Source organism: Nymphaea colorata, chromosome 6 (assembly GCF_008831285.2).
Source record: "Nymphaea colorata isolate Beijing-Zhang1983 chromosome 6, ASM883128v2, whole genome shotgun sequence".
NCBI classification, from domain to species: domain Eukaryota; kingdom Viridiplantae; phylum Streptophyta; class Magnoliopsida; order Nymphaeales; family Nymphaeaceae; genus Nymphaea; species Nymphaea colorata.
This window is the reverse complement of record NC_045143.1, coordinates 24,897,705-24,913,107: the sequence shown is the minus strand read 5'-3', so window position 1 is coordinate 24,913,107 and position 15,403 is coordinate 24,897,705. Positions and strand designations below refer to the sequence as shown.

General features: G+C 43.5%; 1 protein-coding gene across 2 annotated transcripts in view; it reads right to left on the bottom strand.

The window, feature by feature from the left end:
- Positions 1-15,403, bottom strand: part of LOC116256012 (uncharacterized) — a 121,747-nt gene that overhangs the window by 45,442 nt on the left and 60,902 nt on the right. For both annotated transcript variants that reach the window (XM_050078494.1, XM_031632127.2), the window contains 3 exons: positions 7,848-7,920; positions 7,688-7,741; positions 7,249-7,506 (listed from right to left, as the gene is read on the bottom strand). In XM_050078494.1, coding sequence (XP_049934451.1) covers positions 7,249-7,506; positions 7,688-7,741; positions 7,848-7,920 — 385 coding nt within the window. The remainder of the gene's footprint in view (positions 1-7,248; positions 7,507-7,687; positions 7,742-7,847; positions 7,921-15,403) is intronic.

Here is a 15,403-nt window from a genome sequence, read left to right as displayed (position 1 = left end):
ATTGCAAAATGTTTGGGATACATCGTACCCTCACCACTGGTCTCATTTGCTTGGAGTGTAGGTGGTGCAAGGCCCTAAGATATTGTCGTGTGATGTGCTTCGAGCATTGGGCTCTCACCTTCCCAACCTAAGTGTCCTAGAGAAGATCGAGCAACTCCCCTTGGAATACGTTCTTTCTTGGCAGATTAATCTACCACTGCAGCGAGTACAAATCTGTAGTGTTTCGGGCCACCAGGAGGGTCGTCTCTCAACCTGATGTCACTTGTGGTGTGCATGCGCGTGTGTTTTGTACCCACAATAGCTATAAATTAAATATGAGAATGCGAATGAATGAATTGTGACTAACCATGTGTATTGCCTATGACGGTTGGTCAAATCCCTACATATTGTGGTATATAAAAGGGACTGCATTGATAGTTTAAGAGAGAATGCATGTAACCATCTTCACATAGAAGCGATTGTGATTTCATCGTATTCTTAGTTTGCAGACCTAAGGCCTTCGCCTAGAGCGTTAGGGATTTATTTGGTTTGTCATCATACTTTGAAGGCTCAGTCTTTCGTTTTTTCTTTTTTTCTTTTTTTTCAGTTTCCACAGACTCAGAGCAGCAACTTGATCAGAGGACCTAGCTCACATCCTACTAGAGAGTTTTGTGCATCGTTGTGCTAGCACGTCATGTTTTGCTATTGATCCATTGATGTCTTTTTGGTTTAGACATTATTGTTTTGTTTATGGGGGCATATTGTCATGGGGTCATTTATAACCATATAAAGCTACCTGTCGTACGAACAATCTCGTGCATAAATGAACTAGTTGCCTCATTTTTATTTTGAAACTGTAGCTCTACATTGGTTGTTGTATCGTCACACTTGATATATTGTATAAAAAAAAAGGTAAAAAGTCAAGGTGTCACAAAGACTGCGATGTACCTTCTATGGAAAACAAGGAGGACCGTTGCTAGGACAAACATGGGCATTCTGCTCCTACATCTGTTCCTAAAAAGACTATGGCTAAGGCAGTCACTTCAGCAGCCTAGATAGCCTCATCTCCTGCAGCTAATTCTATTACCCTAAGCAGAGCTGAATATGACAAGTTGATTGTTCATAACTCTTCGTCAAAGACTGCCTCCATAGTGACTACAGATATAGCGTGTTCAGTAAGCAATACTATTTCTCATCCAACTAGGTCATGGGTGAATGACTCAGGTGCTTCAAGGCACTTTTGTGGAAACGATAACCAGTTCATTAAATTCTTACCTGCATCTAAATTCCACAGTGTTGCTTCCCCTGCTGTTGGGAAGGGAATGGTGTTCATATCTCCTGACCTGCTTATTGGTGATGTTCTTCATGTCCATGCTTTTCACATAACATATTATCTATGAGCTATTTGATCAAGACCTTAATTGTTGTGTGATTTTTTATCCTCTATAATGTGTGTTTCAAGACTTACTGATAGGAAAGACGATTAGTGGACGTCATGAACCGGATGGAGTGTACCATATAAATGAACATGTTGGTGGAGCTCATGTGTTTGTGGAGTCCACATCCAGTTTGTTTCAGTGGCATCTACGTCTCGGTCATTTGTGTTTGTCTAAGCTTCATCATGTCTTTCCTCAGATCTCTCAGTCTACGTCTTGGCAGTGTGATGCATGTCAAATGGGAAAGCACCATAGGAACTCATTCTCATCTAGGCAGAGTCCTAGTCAAAGTCTTTTTGATTTATTGCATGTGGATACATGAAGACCTAGTCATACTCCTACAGGTCTTAGTGTCGACACCATCTGGTCGTTGTGGATGATTACTCTAAGTTGTCATGAGTTTTTCTAATAAAAGAGAGATCTGAAGCACCATGTATTCTCAAATCATTCATTATTGAAATAAAAACTCAGTTCCCGTCTCTTGTCAAGGTTATTTGCACTTACAATACTCTGGAATTTAAATTCTCTGAATTGTTGCAATTTTATCATGATAATGGGATTCAGCACCAAACTACGTCCTCACTCATCCCAAAAAAATAGTGTTGCAGAAACATCGACATCTTTTAGATGAGGCCAAATCAAAGCCGAATAATATGTCAGCCTCATTTTGGGGAGATGTTATTCTTACGACATGTGACCTGATTAATAAAATGTCATCTTCAACAATAGAAATTCCCTCTTCAAATTATGTACCCCTTGTGCACATATCTCCCAAGGTGTTTGAATGTGTATGCTTTGTGCACAAGCTTGGGCCAAATTGAGACAAGCTGTCCCCACAAACTACCAAAAATGCCTTTATTCGATAATCCAAGAGTCAAAAAGGCTATGGTTGCTATGATAATATCACTTGAAAAGAGTATGTCGGTGTGGATGTCACCTTCGTTGAGTCTGTTCCATATTTCTCAAGTGTTTGACACTATATACAGTCAAAAACTAGTGACACTTTTTCCTTGTTTGTCCCTCCTATTCCACTAAAGTCGTGTCCATTCTCCTTCTCCTAACCAGTTCCAAGATCCACCAGTGGTTTACTCTCGAAGGCCCACTTCTGCTCGTGGTCCATCCACATCTTCTCCTAAGAAAAGTGTAACACTCGGTTTTTTTGGCAGAACGGGTCGGGTCAGGGTCCAGACCCGGACCCGAGCCCCACACGCGTAAGGAGCCCGACACCGCCTCTCCTCCCTCGTCTTTCCTTCTCCTCCGTCGTTCCCCCTCTTCGTCTGCTATGACCGCAGCACAGTGAAGATCGAGGGCGGTGGGTGGAGCAACGGCGACGGCGACGGGGGTGGCAGCGGCGACTGCAGCGGCGCTTTGGTAAACTCTCTCTCTCTCTCTCTCTCGTGCGATTTGCCCTTCTCCACCACTCTCATGCTCTCTTACCCTCTCTGCCGCACGTTCTCTCTTCCTCTCTCTCGCCACTCTCTTTCCCCTTTCCGCTAGTTCTCTCCCGCACGATCCCTCTCCTCACTCACCCTCACTCCCCCACCTGCTCTCTCTCTTCTGTCACGCTCTCTCACCCTCACTGCCCTTCTTCCCCATTTCTATCTGAACCCTCCTTCCCTCACTCTCTCTTCTGTCCGTCTCTTTTGTCAGCGCCTTTCCCCTGCCCTCACGTTCCCTACTTGAGCTCTTCTCCCCATTTTCTATTTGTTTTTCCATTTTTCCCCAACCGAGCACTCTTCTTCACTGATTTTATCACTGTTTGATTGCATTCCAGTTTGGGGGACGTGTTCTTCCCCGCATAACAGTGATTAGAAGGCCTTGGTATGGCGGCATTCCAAGCAAATCCCTGTCTGGGGCAAATGTGTGAATGTGTGTTCCTAGGATCGTGGGATCCTAGGATTGTGATGTAAATTGATTGATTGTTTTGTGAATGAATGTATGTATGCATGCACATGATTTGATATATGATATAAATTGTTTTGAAAGGCTGTTATTAGTTTGTTTTGAAAATGTGACGCAATTGCATGTGCATGCTAGAATTGATAACTGTTTAGAACAGATGAGGTGGGGTATCGAGTTGAGAGTCTCCTCGACCCCAATTGTGCATTAGAAAGCATCCTAGAATGATAACTGCATAGGACAGCTACGAGCCAATCACAGATCGAGACTACTCTCTGCGGTTTGGCTAAGGTTTTCAAAGATGTGATTGATGTTATAATTGATGTGAATGTTGTGTTTGGTTGCATGCGCATTGTCGTGGGCAGTGATGCAAATGAATGATTTGGAGGGTAGTTGTACCCGTATTGCTATGACGGCCAGCTAAGAAAGTAAATTATATGTGTAGCCCTCTTGTGGAAGCATTTGGAGGTATGGGTGCACTCGAGGAGTGAACCAACCTCATGAGCTAGCTGGTCATTTTGTGATTGTGTTTCCATAATGTTAACTAAGAATGAATAAGAGATGAGAGGCCAGTGGGTTGTGGCAATGTGTTGGGAGACGTCCGCCTTTCGCCACTGGTCTCGCCTGTTCAGAGCGCAGGCGGTGCAAGGCCCCAGGCCCAGGGTACTGTTGTGTGTTGTGCTTGGAGCGTTGGGCTCCCGCCTTCCCAACCTGGGTGTCCTAGGGAAGGCTAAGTATCTCTCTGTGGAATTCACACACCCATGGATGAGTGCTCTACCGCTACAGCGGATGAATGGATCCATACCGTTATGGGCCACCACAGTAGTTGTCTCTCGGCTATGAGCCGCCCATGGTGTGCACGTGCCTGTGTTTGCACCCACAGGAACTGTCAATTCACTAAAGTTAATGAAAATGAAAGTATGTGATTGAATTGTGTGTGAACGAATGTATGTGATTGATGGGCATGTGAATGATATGAATGAAATGAAATGTTTAAGCATGTCTTGCATGTGATTGAGATTAAGATACTGTGACCCTTGAGTGGCCTTTACATGTCGTGGTCTATGTTAGGGGTTCTCTTGGCAAATGATGTGCCTATGCCCTGACACGACATGACGATAGATTATTTTCATGATATTGAGCCCTACCTAAGAGGGTTTGGAATTTTCCTGGCTTGTTGCCATACTGCGAAGGCTAAGCCTTCTGTTGTTTCATTTTTTTCAGGTTTTGGTGGACCAGGGGCAGCAGGTTGAGCAGGTGGTTTTACTCACGTCCTACTGGGGAGGTTTTGGGACTTGTCTTTTGTAGTGTCGGCGCGTCTTGTTTTGATTGTATTGATGTCTTGTTTTTGTTAGACATCAAGTAAATGATTTAAGACATTCTTGTCATGCATAAAGATGTGATTTTGTATGAAACAAAGTTGTTATATAAATGAAAGTTCGCCCCATTGTTTTGAATGGCATGGCTCCCTCTTTTGAATCGTTGTGTCGTCACACTTCAATGTTTTATGTTAGAAAAAAAAATGTTTGAGTGTCAAAAAGGTTGGGGTATGACAATAAGTCTTCCTGTTCCACCTAAGGATACTATGCTTGAGCATGATTTTTCCAAAGAACCTCCACCAAGTGATGGTGTGTTGCCTATTACTCTACATAAGAGGACTAGACAGTGCACTATTCATCCTATCTTAAAGTTTGTCACCACTGGTCAAACTAGCAAGACTATGTCGACAGTTTATCTCGTCCTTATTTGCATCGTCCATTCTTATCTATCACCAACAAACTCTTTGTGATCCTAAGTGCCATGCAAGTGGAGATAGATGCCTTACTTTCTCGAAGTACATGGGAGTTTGTTTCTCCTCCATCTGATGCAGATATCATTGGTTATAAATGGGTATGCACGGTCAAATGTCACTCAGATGGCTCGGTTGAAAGATGGCTCGGTTGAAAGGTATAATGCTCACCTGACCGCTAAGGGATATACTCAAACTTATGGTGTGGACTTTTTTGAGATCTTCTCCAATTACTCGACTGGGGACTATACGATTAGTTGTTGTTGTGGTTGTGCACTATCGCTGAAGTCTCTCACAGCTCGATATTAAGAATGCATTTCTCTATGGTGATTTGATTGAGACTATTTACATGTTGCAGCCATCAGGCTTTGAGCAACAAGAGAAGTGTGGAAAGGTCTGTAGGTTGAAGAAAGCCATATATGGGCTCACGCAAAGTCGGAGAGCTTGGTTTCAAAAGTTGTATGAAATGATGTCTGGTGTTGAATTTCAGAGATCTCCTTATGACCATTCTTTGTTCATTAAAAAGACCTAAAAAGGCATGGTGGTAATGGTAACATATGTTGATGATTATTCTTACAGGTGACTCCCAAGAGGAAATTGTTGACACCAAGACGTACTTGCAAAAGCATTTTGTAACTAAGATCTTGGCCCACTAAGATATTTCTTGGGGATAGACTCGCAGCGAAAATATGTTCTTGATTTCCTCAAAGATATGGACATGCTTACCACCAAACCTGCAAACATTCCTCTGAATCCATGTCTTCAGTTGTATGAAGATGATTCGGAACCTATAGATATAAGTCATATTGGTCACTTAGTGGCAAACTCCTATATGTCACAATTACGACCAAAACATTTCTCTAGCCGTGAAAATGTTGAGTCAATTTTTCCAAAACAAGGAAAACTCACTGGGAGGCAACCATGATGATCCTCGAGTACCTGAAGTGCTCTCCTGGCAAAGGACTTTTAAACAAAGTGACTCTCTTGTCATCATAGCATACATGGACGCAGAGTCGTAGACAATGCTGGGTCGGTTAATAACAAGAGATCTACAACTGGGTATTGTATCCTTGTAGGAGGGAACTTGATTACTTAGAGAAGCAAGAAACATGCAGTAGTTGCTAGGTGTAGCGCAAAGTTTGAATATTGAGCAATGGCTCAAACTACTAGTGAGATGATGTGGGTCAATAATATGCTAAACTATCTTAGAGTAAATGTCCCACTTTCAATGACAATGATTTGTAATAATAAGGCAGCAATCTATACATCCAACAATCTAGCATTTCATAAGAGGACGAAACATATTGAAGAAGGGTGCCACTATATTAAGAATATGGTTCAAGCAAGGAACATTTCTACCGTTCATGTTCCTACTGAAGAGCAGGTTGCAGATACGTTTACCAAACCCTTATCTCTATGTTCTTGAAGTTTTGTAACAAGCTGAACCTGATAGATATATATGCTCCAGCTTGAGAGGGGAGCGTTCTAGAAAAATAGTTAAGTGGATCGGGTGGTTATTAGCATTTTAGAATGTCATAGTGCCGTATTTAGTAATTTTACTTTCTTGATGGGTTTCTTTTGTAAGCAATGTACCACCCACCTTAGGGCCATGTTAATGATGACTTTTTTCCTCTTGTTTCCTCTTGAGCCCGAGCAATATCTTCGTTGCATGCATTAACATATGCACCATTTACTGTGCATGATGATGGTACAAACCTAGAACACCCGAAATCAGCTAGGAAGGAATGTCAATAACCAGCAAACTTAAGATTAGTTTAAAGGACGGTCAAGGATATGGACAGCTGCCAACTTCAAAAGTAAAAGTGTTTTGGGATAAACAAAAATACATTGGGTGCTGTTGAGAATAATATAATATTATTTCCCAACAGGTACAATTTGGTTTCACTTTTTTTTTTTTCTTTTTTTGCTTTTTTTTTATGTAATACATATCATCCAATCTGGATTGTTATATATACTCAATCGGATCGTTCAAGTTTACACATTTCAGACATAGAGAGAATAATAAGGGAACTATGAACCAAAGCATTATAAATATCCAACAACAATTAGCATAAATATTTGGTTCAAAGCCAATAATGTATGGTACAAATACAGTTCACAACAAATAAAAAGTAGTTAGCGTACCTTCAGCAGAGCGATCCAACAAGCCACCTCAAGAGCTTGGGCAGCTTCATCAATAATAACCAAATCAAAATCATGGCCTTCCAGTATCTGGGAAGAGGCACCAGTCAAAGTTGTTAAAACTACACTTGCATCTTTAATCACATCCATAACAGCTAGCTGCTGTCTTTTCCTCTCTTCCTTGGCAAGAGTCCTGAGTTCCTTCCGGATATCCCTTCTTGTATTTCTATCTTTTGTCCTCAACAACTTCCCATTCAGAACCTAACATCAACCAGCCAAGAAAACTAAGGACAACAACTTTTTAACAGTAATATATAACAGAATAAGCTTTAATGATGACCAGTTAAACGTCAACAAAACAAGAAGAAATTTTTAAGATCAGAGTATCTTTCTATAGATTTAACATTGCCAGAGCGTTCACCAAAGTCTGAAAAAGGCTAACCTTCATTTCCTTCCGAATGTCATTTGCAAGGCCACTGTTGTCGCCACGCAAAACCTAATTTAAGAAAACAGAAATACTAACTCAATTTAACACCAAGCCAACCTCAAAAAGTATGAACATCTAGAATGGAAGGCAAGTTAATAACATAATGTTTTACTACCTGTGCATCAAGTGCACTTTCTAATACTTGGGGAAGAAGGCGAGCAGGATGCCCCAATCTCACTAATTTTGTCCTAAGAAATAAATAACAAAGAGTGCATCTCAACAACAATCAAGTGATTGTCAATCAACAGGATGCTTAAGAAGATAATATGCACCATACAAGAAATAAAACCCCATAGGCTAGTAGTGACACCTCAGCACTCAGTTATATACCAGCCAAAAAGAAAACAAAAGACATAGTGAAGGATATTGCTGAGATATACATAGCGAAGAATATCGATGAGATATGACACTAGAGATACAGCACAACATGCCATTGTCTAGTAAACACATAAATCATCAACCGAAAAAAATCATTACATGCCCGGTGTTTGCCAAGTACATGCAAAAGAAGAAGATATATAGGAAATAGAAACCACAAAGGAGCACCAAGGTGGAACAGAGAGAGACAGAGAAACATCAGGCTACAACATACCATTATATTGAGAATGGTTTAGGATTAGCGCTGTATTTTAAGATTTTGATGTTGATGTTCATATACACATGGGTCCTAGACAACCTACTGCCTGGTTTGCAGCTCTTTTGATGTTTCATTAAGGTGGGCCACAAGTGGATTGCCATCCACCAATCAAGATTCTCCAACAAATTTTGGTCTGAACGGTCATAAGTAATATTATAACCAAGATCAAAACTTGAACATGTGATCCAACACCCAAGAATGTGTTGACATTTAAAGGGATATCTCCAATGTCATACACAACGGAACTGTAACGCTTTTCGTTTTGGGGCAGATCCATCTGGATCGGGTCCAGACCCGGGCCTGATCTCCACTTGCAAGAGGAAGCCCGACACCGCCTTCTTCTCCCTCGTCTTTCCTTCTTCTCCCTCGTTTCCCCTCTTCGTCTCTCCCTTGGCTACGACCGCAACACAGAGAAGAAGAAGGTGGAGGTTTGAGCAGCGGCGACGACGGCAGTGACAGCGGCGACGGCGGTGGCGCTTTGGTAAACTCTCTCTCTCTTGCTATTTTCCTCCTCCACCACTCTCATGCTCTCTTGCCCTCTCTGCCCGCACGTTTTTTTTCTCTTTCTCGCCACTCTCTTTCCCCTTTCCGCCAGCCCTCTCCCGCACGGTCCCTCTCCTCTACTACCCTCTCGTCTCCTTCTCCCTTCTCACTCACTCTCACCCTCACTGCCCGTTTTTCCCCTTTTGTCTGAACCCTCTCTCTCAGTCTCTCCTCTCTATCGGTGCTCTCTCTCTCATTCGTTTTCAGCCCTCCCCCACACAACTACCGTGGGTCTCTTCTAATGACTGACCCCCTTTTTTGGAACTCCCTTGTCATCAATTTTGACCCTTTTGTGGCTGTTGGGTCGGTTTGCAGATTGGGGGATACATCTTTCCCCTCATAGCAGTGAGGTGAATGCTTTGGAGGTGGCGGCATTGAGGAATTCTAGCTGTTCGGGGGCCTTTCGAATTTGTGGGGTGGCTGCCGAGAGGATTACAACAGTCTAGACTCTAATTTCGGGGTGAGCGAGGTTTAACCAAGCCTAAATCAACTGTTATTTTCTATTAGAGCATGTATAATTATTGTTTGTGTTAAGATGTGTTTATATTCAGTTTTAGGTTTAAGAGGGTACTTTTGTAATAACTTTTCCTTTAGATGTTTCTCTTGTAACTTCTCTCTCTCCTCTAGTCTATATAAAGAGGAGTTAGGGCAGATTTCGAAGTTAATCAAAGATTATTCTTTCTAATATTATCATGGTATCAGAGCAGCAGCCGTCTCCTCCTCCTTGGCGCGCCGATTGAGCGGCGCCGCCCGCCGCCTGACCGCGCCCATCGCTGCGCTTCCTCCACCCGCTCGTGTCCACCCATCTCCGCCCGTCGCTGACCTCGCCACCCGACGCCTCTGCCAGTCGCTGTCCTGACCTCTCCGCCCGACGCCTCCGCCCGTTGCTGTCTTCTCCACCCGACGCCTCCGCCCGTTGCTGTCTTCTCCGCCCGACGCCTCCGCCCGTTGCTGTCTTCTCCGCCCGACGCCTCCGTCCGCTGTTGCAGTCATCTTCGCCGCTGCCCGCCGTGACTGTCACCTCCGCCCGCCGCCGCCGTCTGTCACTGTTGCTTCTCCGCTGCCGCTGCACGCTGCATCGCCCTTGCTGTCTCCACCATTCTCCTCTGCTCCGCCGCTGCCCTGCACGCTGATTTTCTTCTCAGCGTCTTCGCTGCATCGCCTCCTCTACTCCGCCGCTGCTCTGCACGCTGATTTTCCTCTCAGCGTCTTCGCTGTCGCCTTTGGTAATCTGTCTTCGTTCAGTTCTGTTGTTGCCTCTTCCAGCCGATCAGACTTATGGATTGCTGCCCGTGTTAACTGCTTCATGATCAGCATGTTGTCTTTCGATATGTGATTGTCTTCTTTTTGCCTGCACTTCTTATTCCGTGGCTCGGTTTCCTCCATTGTGTTGAGCGATGTCTGAAATTAGCAGCGGCGCTAATACCTCTTCCTTTGTGTCGTCGGGAGAGATGAAGAGTTCCCCATTTTCCAGCTTTATCACCAAAATGGATGGGGGTAATTACGAGATGTGGGCCATGCAAGTAAAAAGAACCTTGATCGCTCATGAGAAGGAACATCTTATATTGGAGCCCGAGCCCGTACAGAAGGTAGGAAAATATACTACTTGGTTTAAAGATAATTCGTTGGTTATGGTATGGATTGTTGGTACTCTTACTCAAGACATTGCCAATGAAGTCCTGCATAAGGAAAGTGCAAAGGATATGTGGGATTCCCTTGCAGCCACCTATTCACAAGCGAGGAATGAAACCAGAATTATGCAGCTTCATCATGATATTCATCAGATGCGCCAAGATGGTCGCCCTCTACATACTTATTATTCTAGTCTCAAGTCCATGTTTGAGAGACTAAACAGCTACTTTCCTGCATGTAAGTGTGAGCAACAGAAGGCATACAGAGATATGCTTATGGTCGGAGTATTTCTGTCTGGATTAGACTCTGTTTATGAATCAGCAAAGAATCAGATGCTCACTAGTCCCTCGATTCCTCCTATTGATGAAGCTTATAGTAGGCTAAGCAGAATTCCAATCCCTTCATCGACTGTTCTTGATACCACTTCTGCTATGCTTGCTACTCGTGGCAGAGGTGGGTCCCTCTTTGCCAGAGGACGAGGATACCGTGGCCGTGGCAATACCCCTTCGCGCCCAGTATGTCAGTTTTGTCATCGCATTGGTCACACTGTGGATAAGTGTTGGCAGAAACATGGTCGTCCAGCTGTTGCCAATCAGACTGTTTTTACTGATTCTCCAGAGCAGCCTAAGACTCAACATCCTGTTTCCTCCAGTGAGTTACGTGCAGATGATATTATCTCTCAGTTGAGACACTTGATTGGAGATAGACCTCAACAAGCTCCTGATCTGACCACATCTACTATCACTACTGCTGCCAGTGCATCTTCATCTGGTATGTATTCTGACACTACAGATTGGCTCATTGATTCAGGTGCATCGACACATCTCTGTGGAGACAAGGCACAGTTTACTTCTTATGTCCCTACTCCACCTGGTCGCTCGGTTATTCTAGCAGATGGCAAATATTCTCCCGTTGTTGGACTTGGAGAGGTCCAACTTACTTCATCATTACCATTGCAACATGTTCTTCATGCACCAGAATTCCCACATAGCCTACTATCTATCAGTCAGATTACCAGAGATTTAAACTGTCGTGCGATATTTGACTCCTCTTCTCTTGTGTTTCAGGATATACTGACGGGCAGGGTGATTGGCAGTGGCCGTGAACAGGGAGGTCTTTACAGGCTAGTGCATCCCTTTCCCTTTGCTGGATCTACCTATGCAGGGTCGTCCTCATCCTCGGCTTATACTTGGCATTTACGTTTTGGACATCTACCGTTTCAGAAACTGCTGCATGTTCTTCCTCAGCTGTCTCCCAAGTCTTCTTTTCAATGCGAGTCTTGTCAGTTGGGCAAACACCATCGGTCATCCTTTCCTCCGCGGCCCAGTCGAAGTAGCCATTCTGTGTTTGAGTTACTTCATTTTGATGTTTGGGGTCCGAGTCGTACACCTGCTCTTCAAGGTCATCGATATTATCTTGTTGCTGTCGATGACTATAGTCGTGTTAGTTGGGTTTTTCTTATGAAGCATAAATCTGAAGTGGGTCATGTAATCAAAAATTTTATCAATGAAATTCTGACTCAGTTTGATACTTGTGTCAAAATTGTGCGCTCTGACAATGCTCTTGAGTTCTGTGCTTCCTCTTTGGAACAATTTTTCAGGGATAAGGGTATCATCCACCAAACTTCTTGTGCCTATACCTCCCAACAAAATGGGGTTGCTGAACGGAAACACCGTCATATTCTTGATGTTGCCAGAACCATTATCATACATAGCCATGTTCCCCATTCTTACTGGGGCGATGCTGTTCTCACAGCATGCTATCTTATTAATCGTATGCCGTCATCTGTGTTGGGAGACCTTATTCCTATCTCTGTCCTCTTTCCTGACAGAGACTTGTTTTCTGTTCCACCTCGTGTTTTTGGATGTGTTGCCTTTGTTCAGTTGCTTGGTCCTGGGCGAGATAAGTTGTCTCCTCGGGCCATCAAAACGATCTTTGTTGGTTATTCCCGCACTCAAAAGGGATATCGATGTTATGATCCTTCTACTCGTCGGTATTATGTGAGTGCTGATGTTACATTTTTTGAATCAACCTCTTTCTTCTCCCCAAATGGAACTCAATTAAGGGCGCCTGCATTAAATGATGAAGTCCAATTTCCTCTACCTCTCATGAGTTGTCCAAACCCAGTTGATCCACGTTTTGGGGCTGTCTACCATCGTCGTACTAAGCCTGCTGCGCCTGTTCAATGTGCACCTGTGCCTTCACCCAGCACGCCCAAGGTAATTCCTGACACAAACTCAACTGACAATGTTTTATGTAATGATGACATAGGAGTATGTCACGAGCATGTTCCTGCTCCTAATGAACTTGATGTGCCCATTGCTCAAAGGAAAGGCAAACGCAGTTGCACTTTGCATCCTATCTCTGGTCATTTATCCATGGATAGACTCACCCCTATGTACCGACAGTTTGTCAAGGGGCTGTCGGCTATTGCTCTTCCACAGAATCCCATGGATGCTCTCTCTGATCCCAAATGGGCAGCGGCTATGCAAGAAGAGATGGATGCTCTTCAGTCTAGAGGCACCTGGACCCTTGTTACTCCTTCAGTTGATGCAGCCATTGTTGGTTGCAGATGGGTCTTTACTATCAAATACCGAGCAGATGGCAGTATTGACAGATATAAGGCTCGTCTGGTTGCAAAAGGCTATACCCAAACTTATGGGGTTGATTATTATGATACCTTCTCTCCTGTGGCACGACATGCTTCCTTACGGATTCTCCTTGCTGTGGCTGTCAGCAAGAATTGGTCCCTCTCACAGCTTGATGTCAAAAATGCCTTTCTCTATGGTGACTTACATGAAGAAGTGTATATGCAGCAACCACCAGGGTTTGTTGCTGAGGGGGAGTGTCAGAAAGTGTGCAGATTGCGAAAGGCGATTTATGGTCTGAAACAGAGTCCTCGAGCTTGGTTTCAGAAATTGTCAGAGAATATTGAGAATGAGGGCTTCAGACGTTCTTCGGCCGACCATTCCCTCTTTGTCAAGAAGACTTCTACAGGTACGGTGATAGTTCTTGTTTATGTTGATGATATCATTGTTACAGGGGATGATGATCAGGGGATTTCCAACATCAAGGATGTCCTTGGACAACACTTTGTCACCAAGGACCTTGGTGAACTACGTTATTTCCTTGGTATTGAGTTTGCCAGAAATCAAAAGGGCCTTATCATGTGCCAGAGGAAATACGTTACTGATGTTTTGCAAGAGACAGGGATGCTGGGGTGTCGGCCTGCATCCACGCCTATGGATATCAATACCCGCTTGTATGATGATGATACTGAAGATGTTGATGCAAGACAGTATAGAGGGATTGTTGGGAAGCTCCTATACATCACTGTTACTCGACCTGACATTGCCTATGCTGTTAGCAGAGTGAGTCAATTTATGGATAAGCCCAAGAAAGTTCATTGGGATGCTGCTATGATGATTCTTAGGTATCTAAAGAATTCACCAGGAACGGGACTCTTCTTTCAGAATGGTACCTCACTCACTATATCTGTGTATGTTGATGCCGACTATGCAGGATGCCCCTCAGACAGAAAATCCACTACTGGATTTTGTGTGTTTATTGGATCCAACTTGGTTACATGGAAGAGTAAGAAGCAAACTGTGGTTGCCAGATCAAGTGCAGAATCTGAGTATAGAGCTATGGCTCAGGGTACTGCTGAAGTTATGTGGGTTAGATCCCTGATGTTGGATCTTACTGTCGAAGTGCCTCTTCCTATGCAACTGTTATGTGATAACAAAGCTGCACTGTTTATTGCTAATAATCCGGCTTTTCATGAAAGAACCAAGCATGTTGAAGTAGATTGTCACTATACTAGAGACATGATTCAAAAGGGGTTTGTAAGTACCTCACACATTTCAACTACAGGGCAAACGGCTGATATCTTTACTAAGGCTCTTGCAAGGGGACCATTCCAAAGCTGCTGTTCCAAGTTGAGCCTATTTGACATATACGCTCCAACTTGAGGGGGAGTGTTAAGATGTGTTTATATTCAGTTTTAGGTTTAAGAGGGTACTTTTGTAATAACTTTTCCTTTAGATGTTTCTCTTGTAACTTCTCTCTCTCCTCTAGTCTATATAAAGAGGAGTTAGGGCAGATTTCGAAGTTAATCAAAGATTATTCTTTCTAATATTATCAGTTTGAGCATGCTAGAATTTAGAATTTGATGATTAGGGATGCATGTTAGCGACTTTGCTTTTTAAGGAAAGTTTAGGATTATGTTGGAGAAGCGATGATTCATGTCTATATTGATCTTTTAAGCTTGAGGTATTGATTTTCGAAACAATAGGGAAGCATGGTAGAGATTGTGATGTTGTGGGGAAGATTTAGAATCGTCTTAGTGAGCACATGGCACATGCTTTTGTGAACGGGTGTATCTTGGAGTTATTTGGGGAAAGTATACGTAAGTTGGATGTGATTTGGGGTTCACGCCTCGACTAAAGAAAGCATTTAAGAATGAGTTGTGATGGATTGATCGAAACATTGAGTTTTGGTGTTTGGTGGCAACGTCAAGAAGTTGAAGGACGCTACTTGTAGGTCGACACTACTCGTCGACACCCTCTTGAGGCGATGACATGTGCCTCAATGATTTTGTTTTATATTTGTTCGGATTGTGAAGCTAACTAGTAGAAATCTTATCTTTTGCTTATGTCTGCAGTTACACCGGGCACATCCCATCGACCTTGTGCGACCAGATTCGAAGCTCGAGGCATTTTGAAGAGTTTTGTAGGCGCACGACAGGTATGGCAGCATTCCAGGCAAATCCCTGTTGCCTGGGGCAAATGTGTGAATGTGTGTTCCTAGGATCGTGGAATCCTAAGATTGTGATGTGACTGATTGACTGTTCTGTGAGT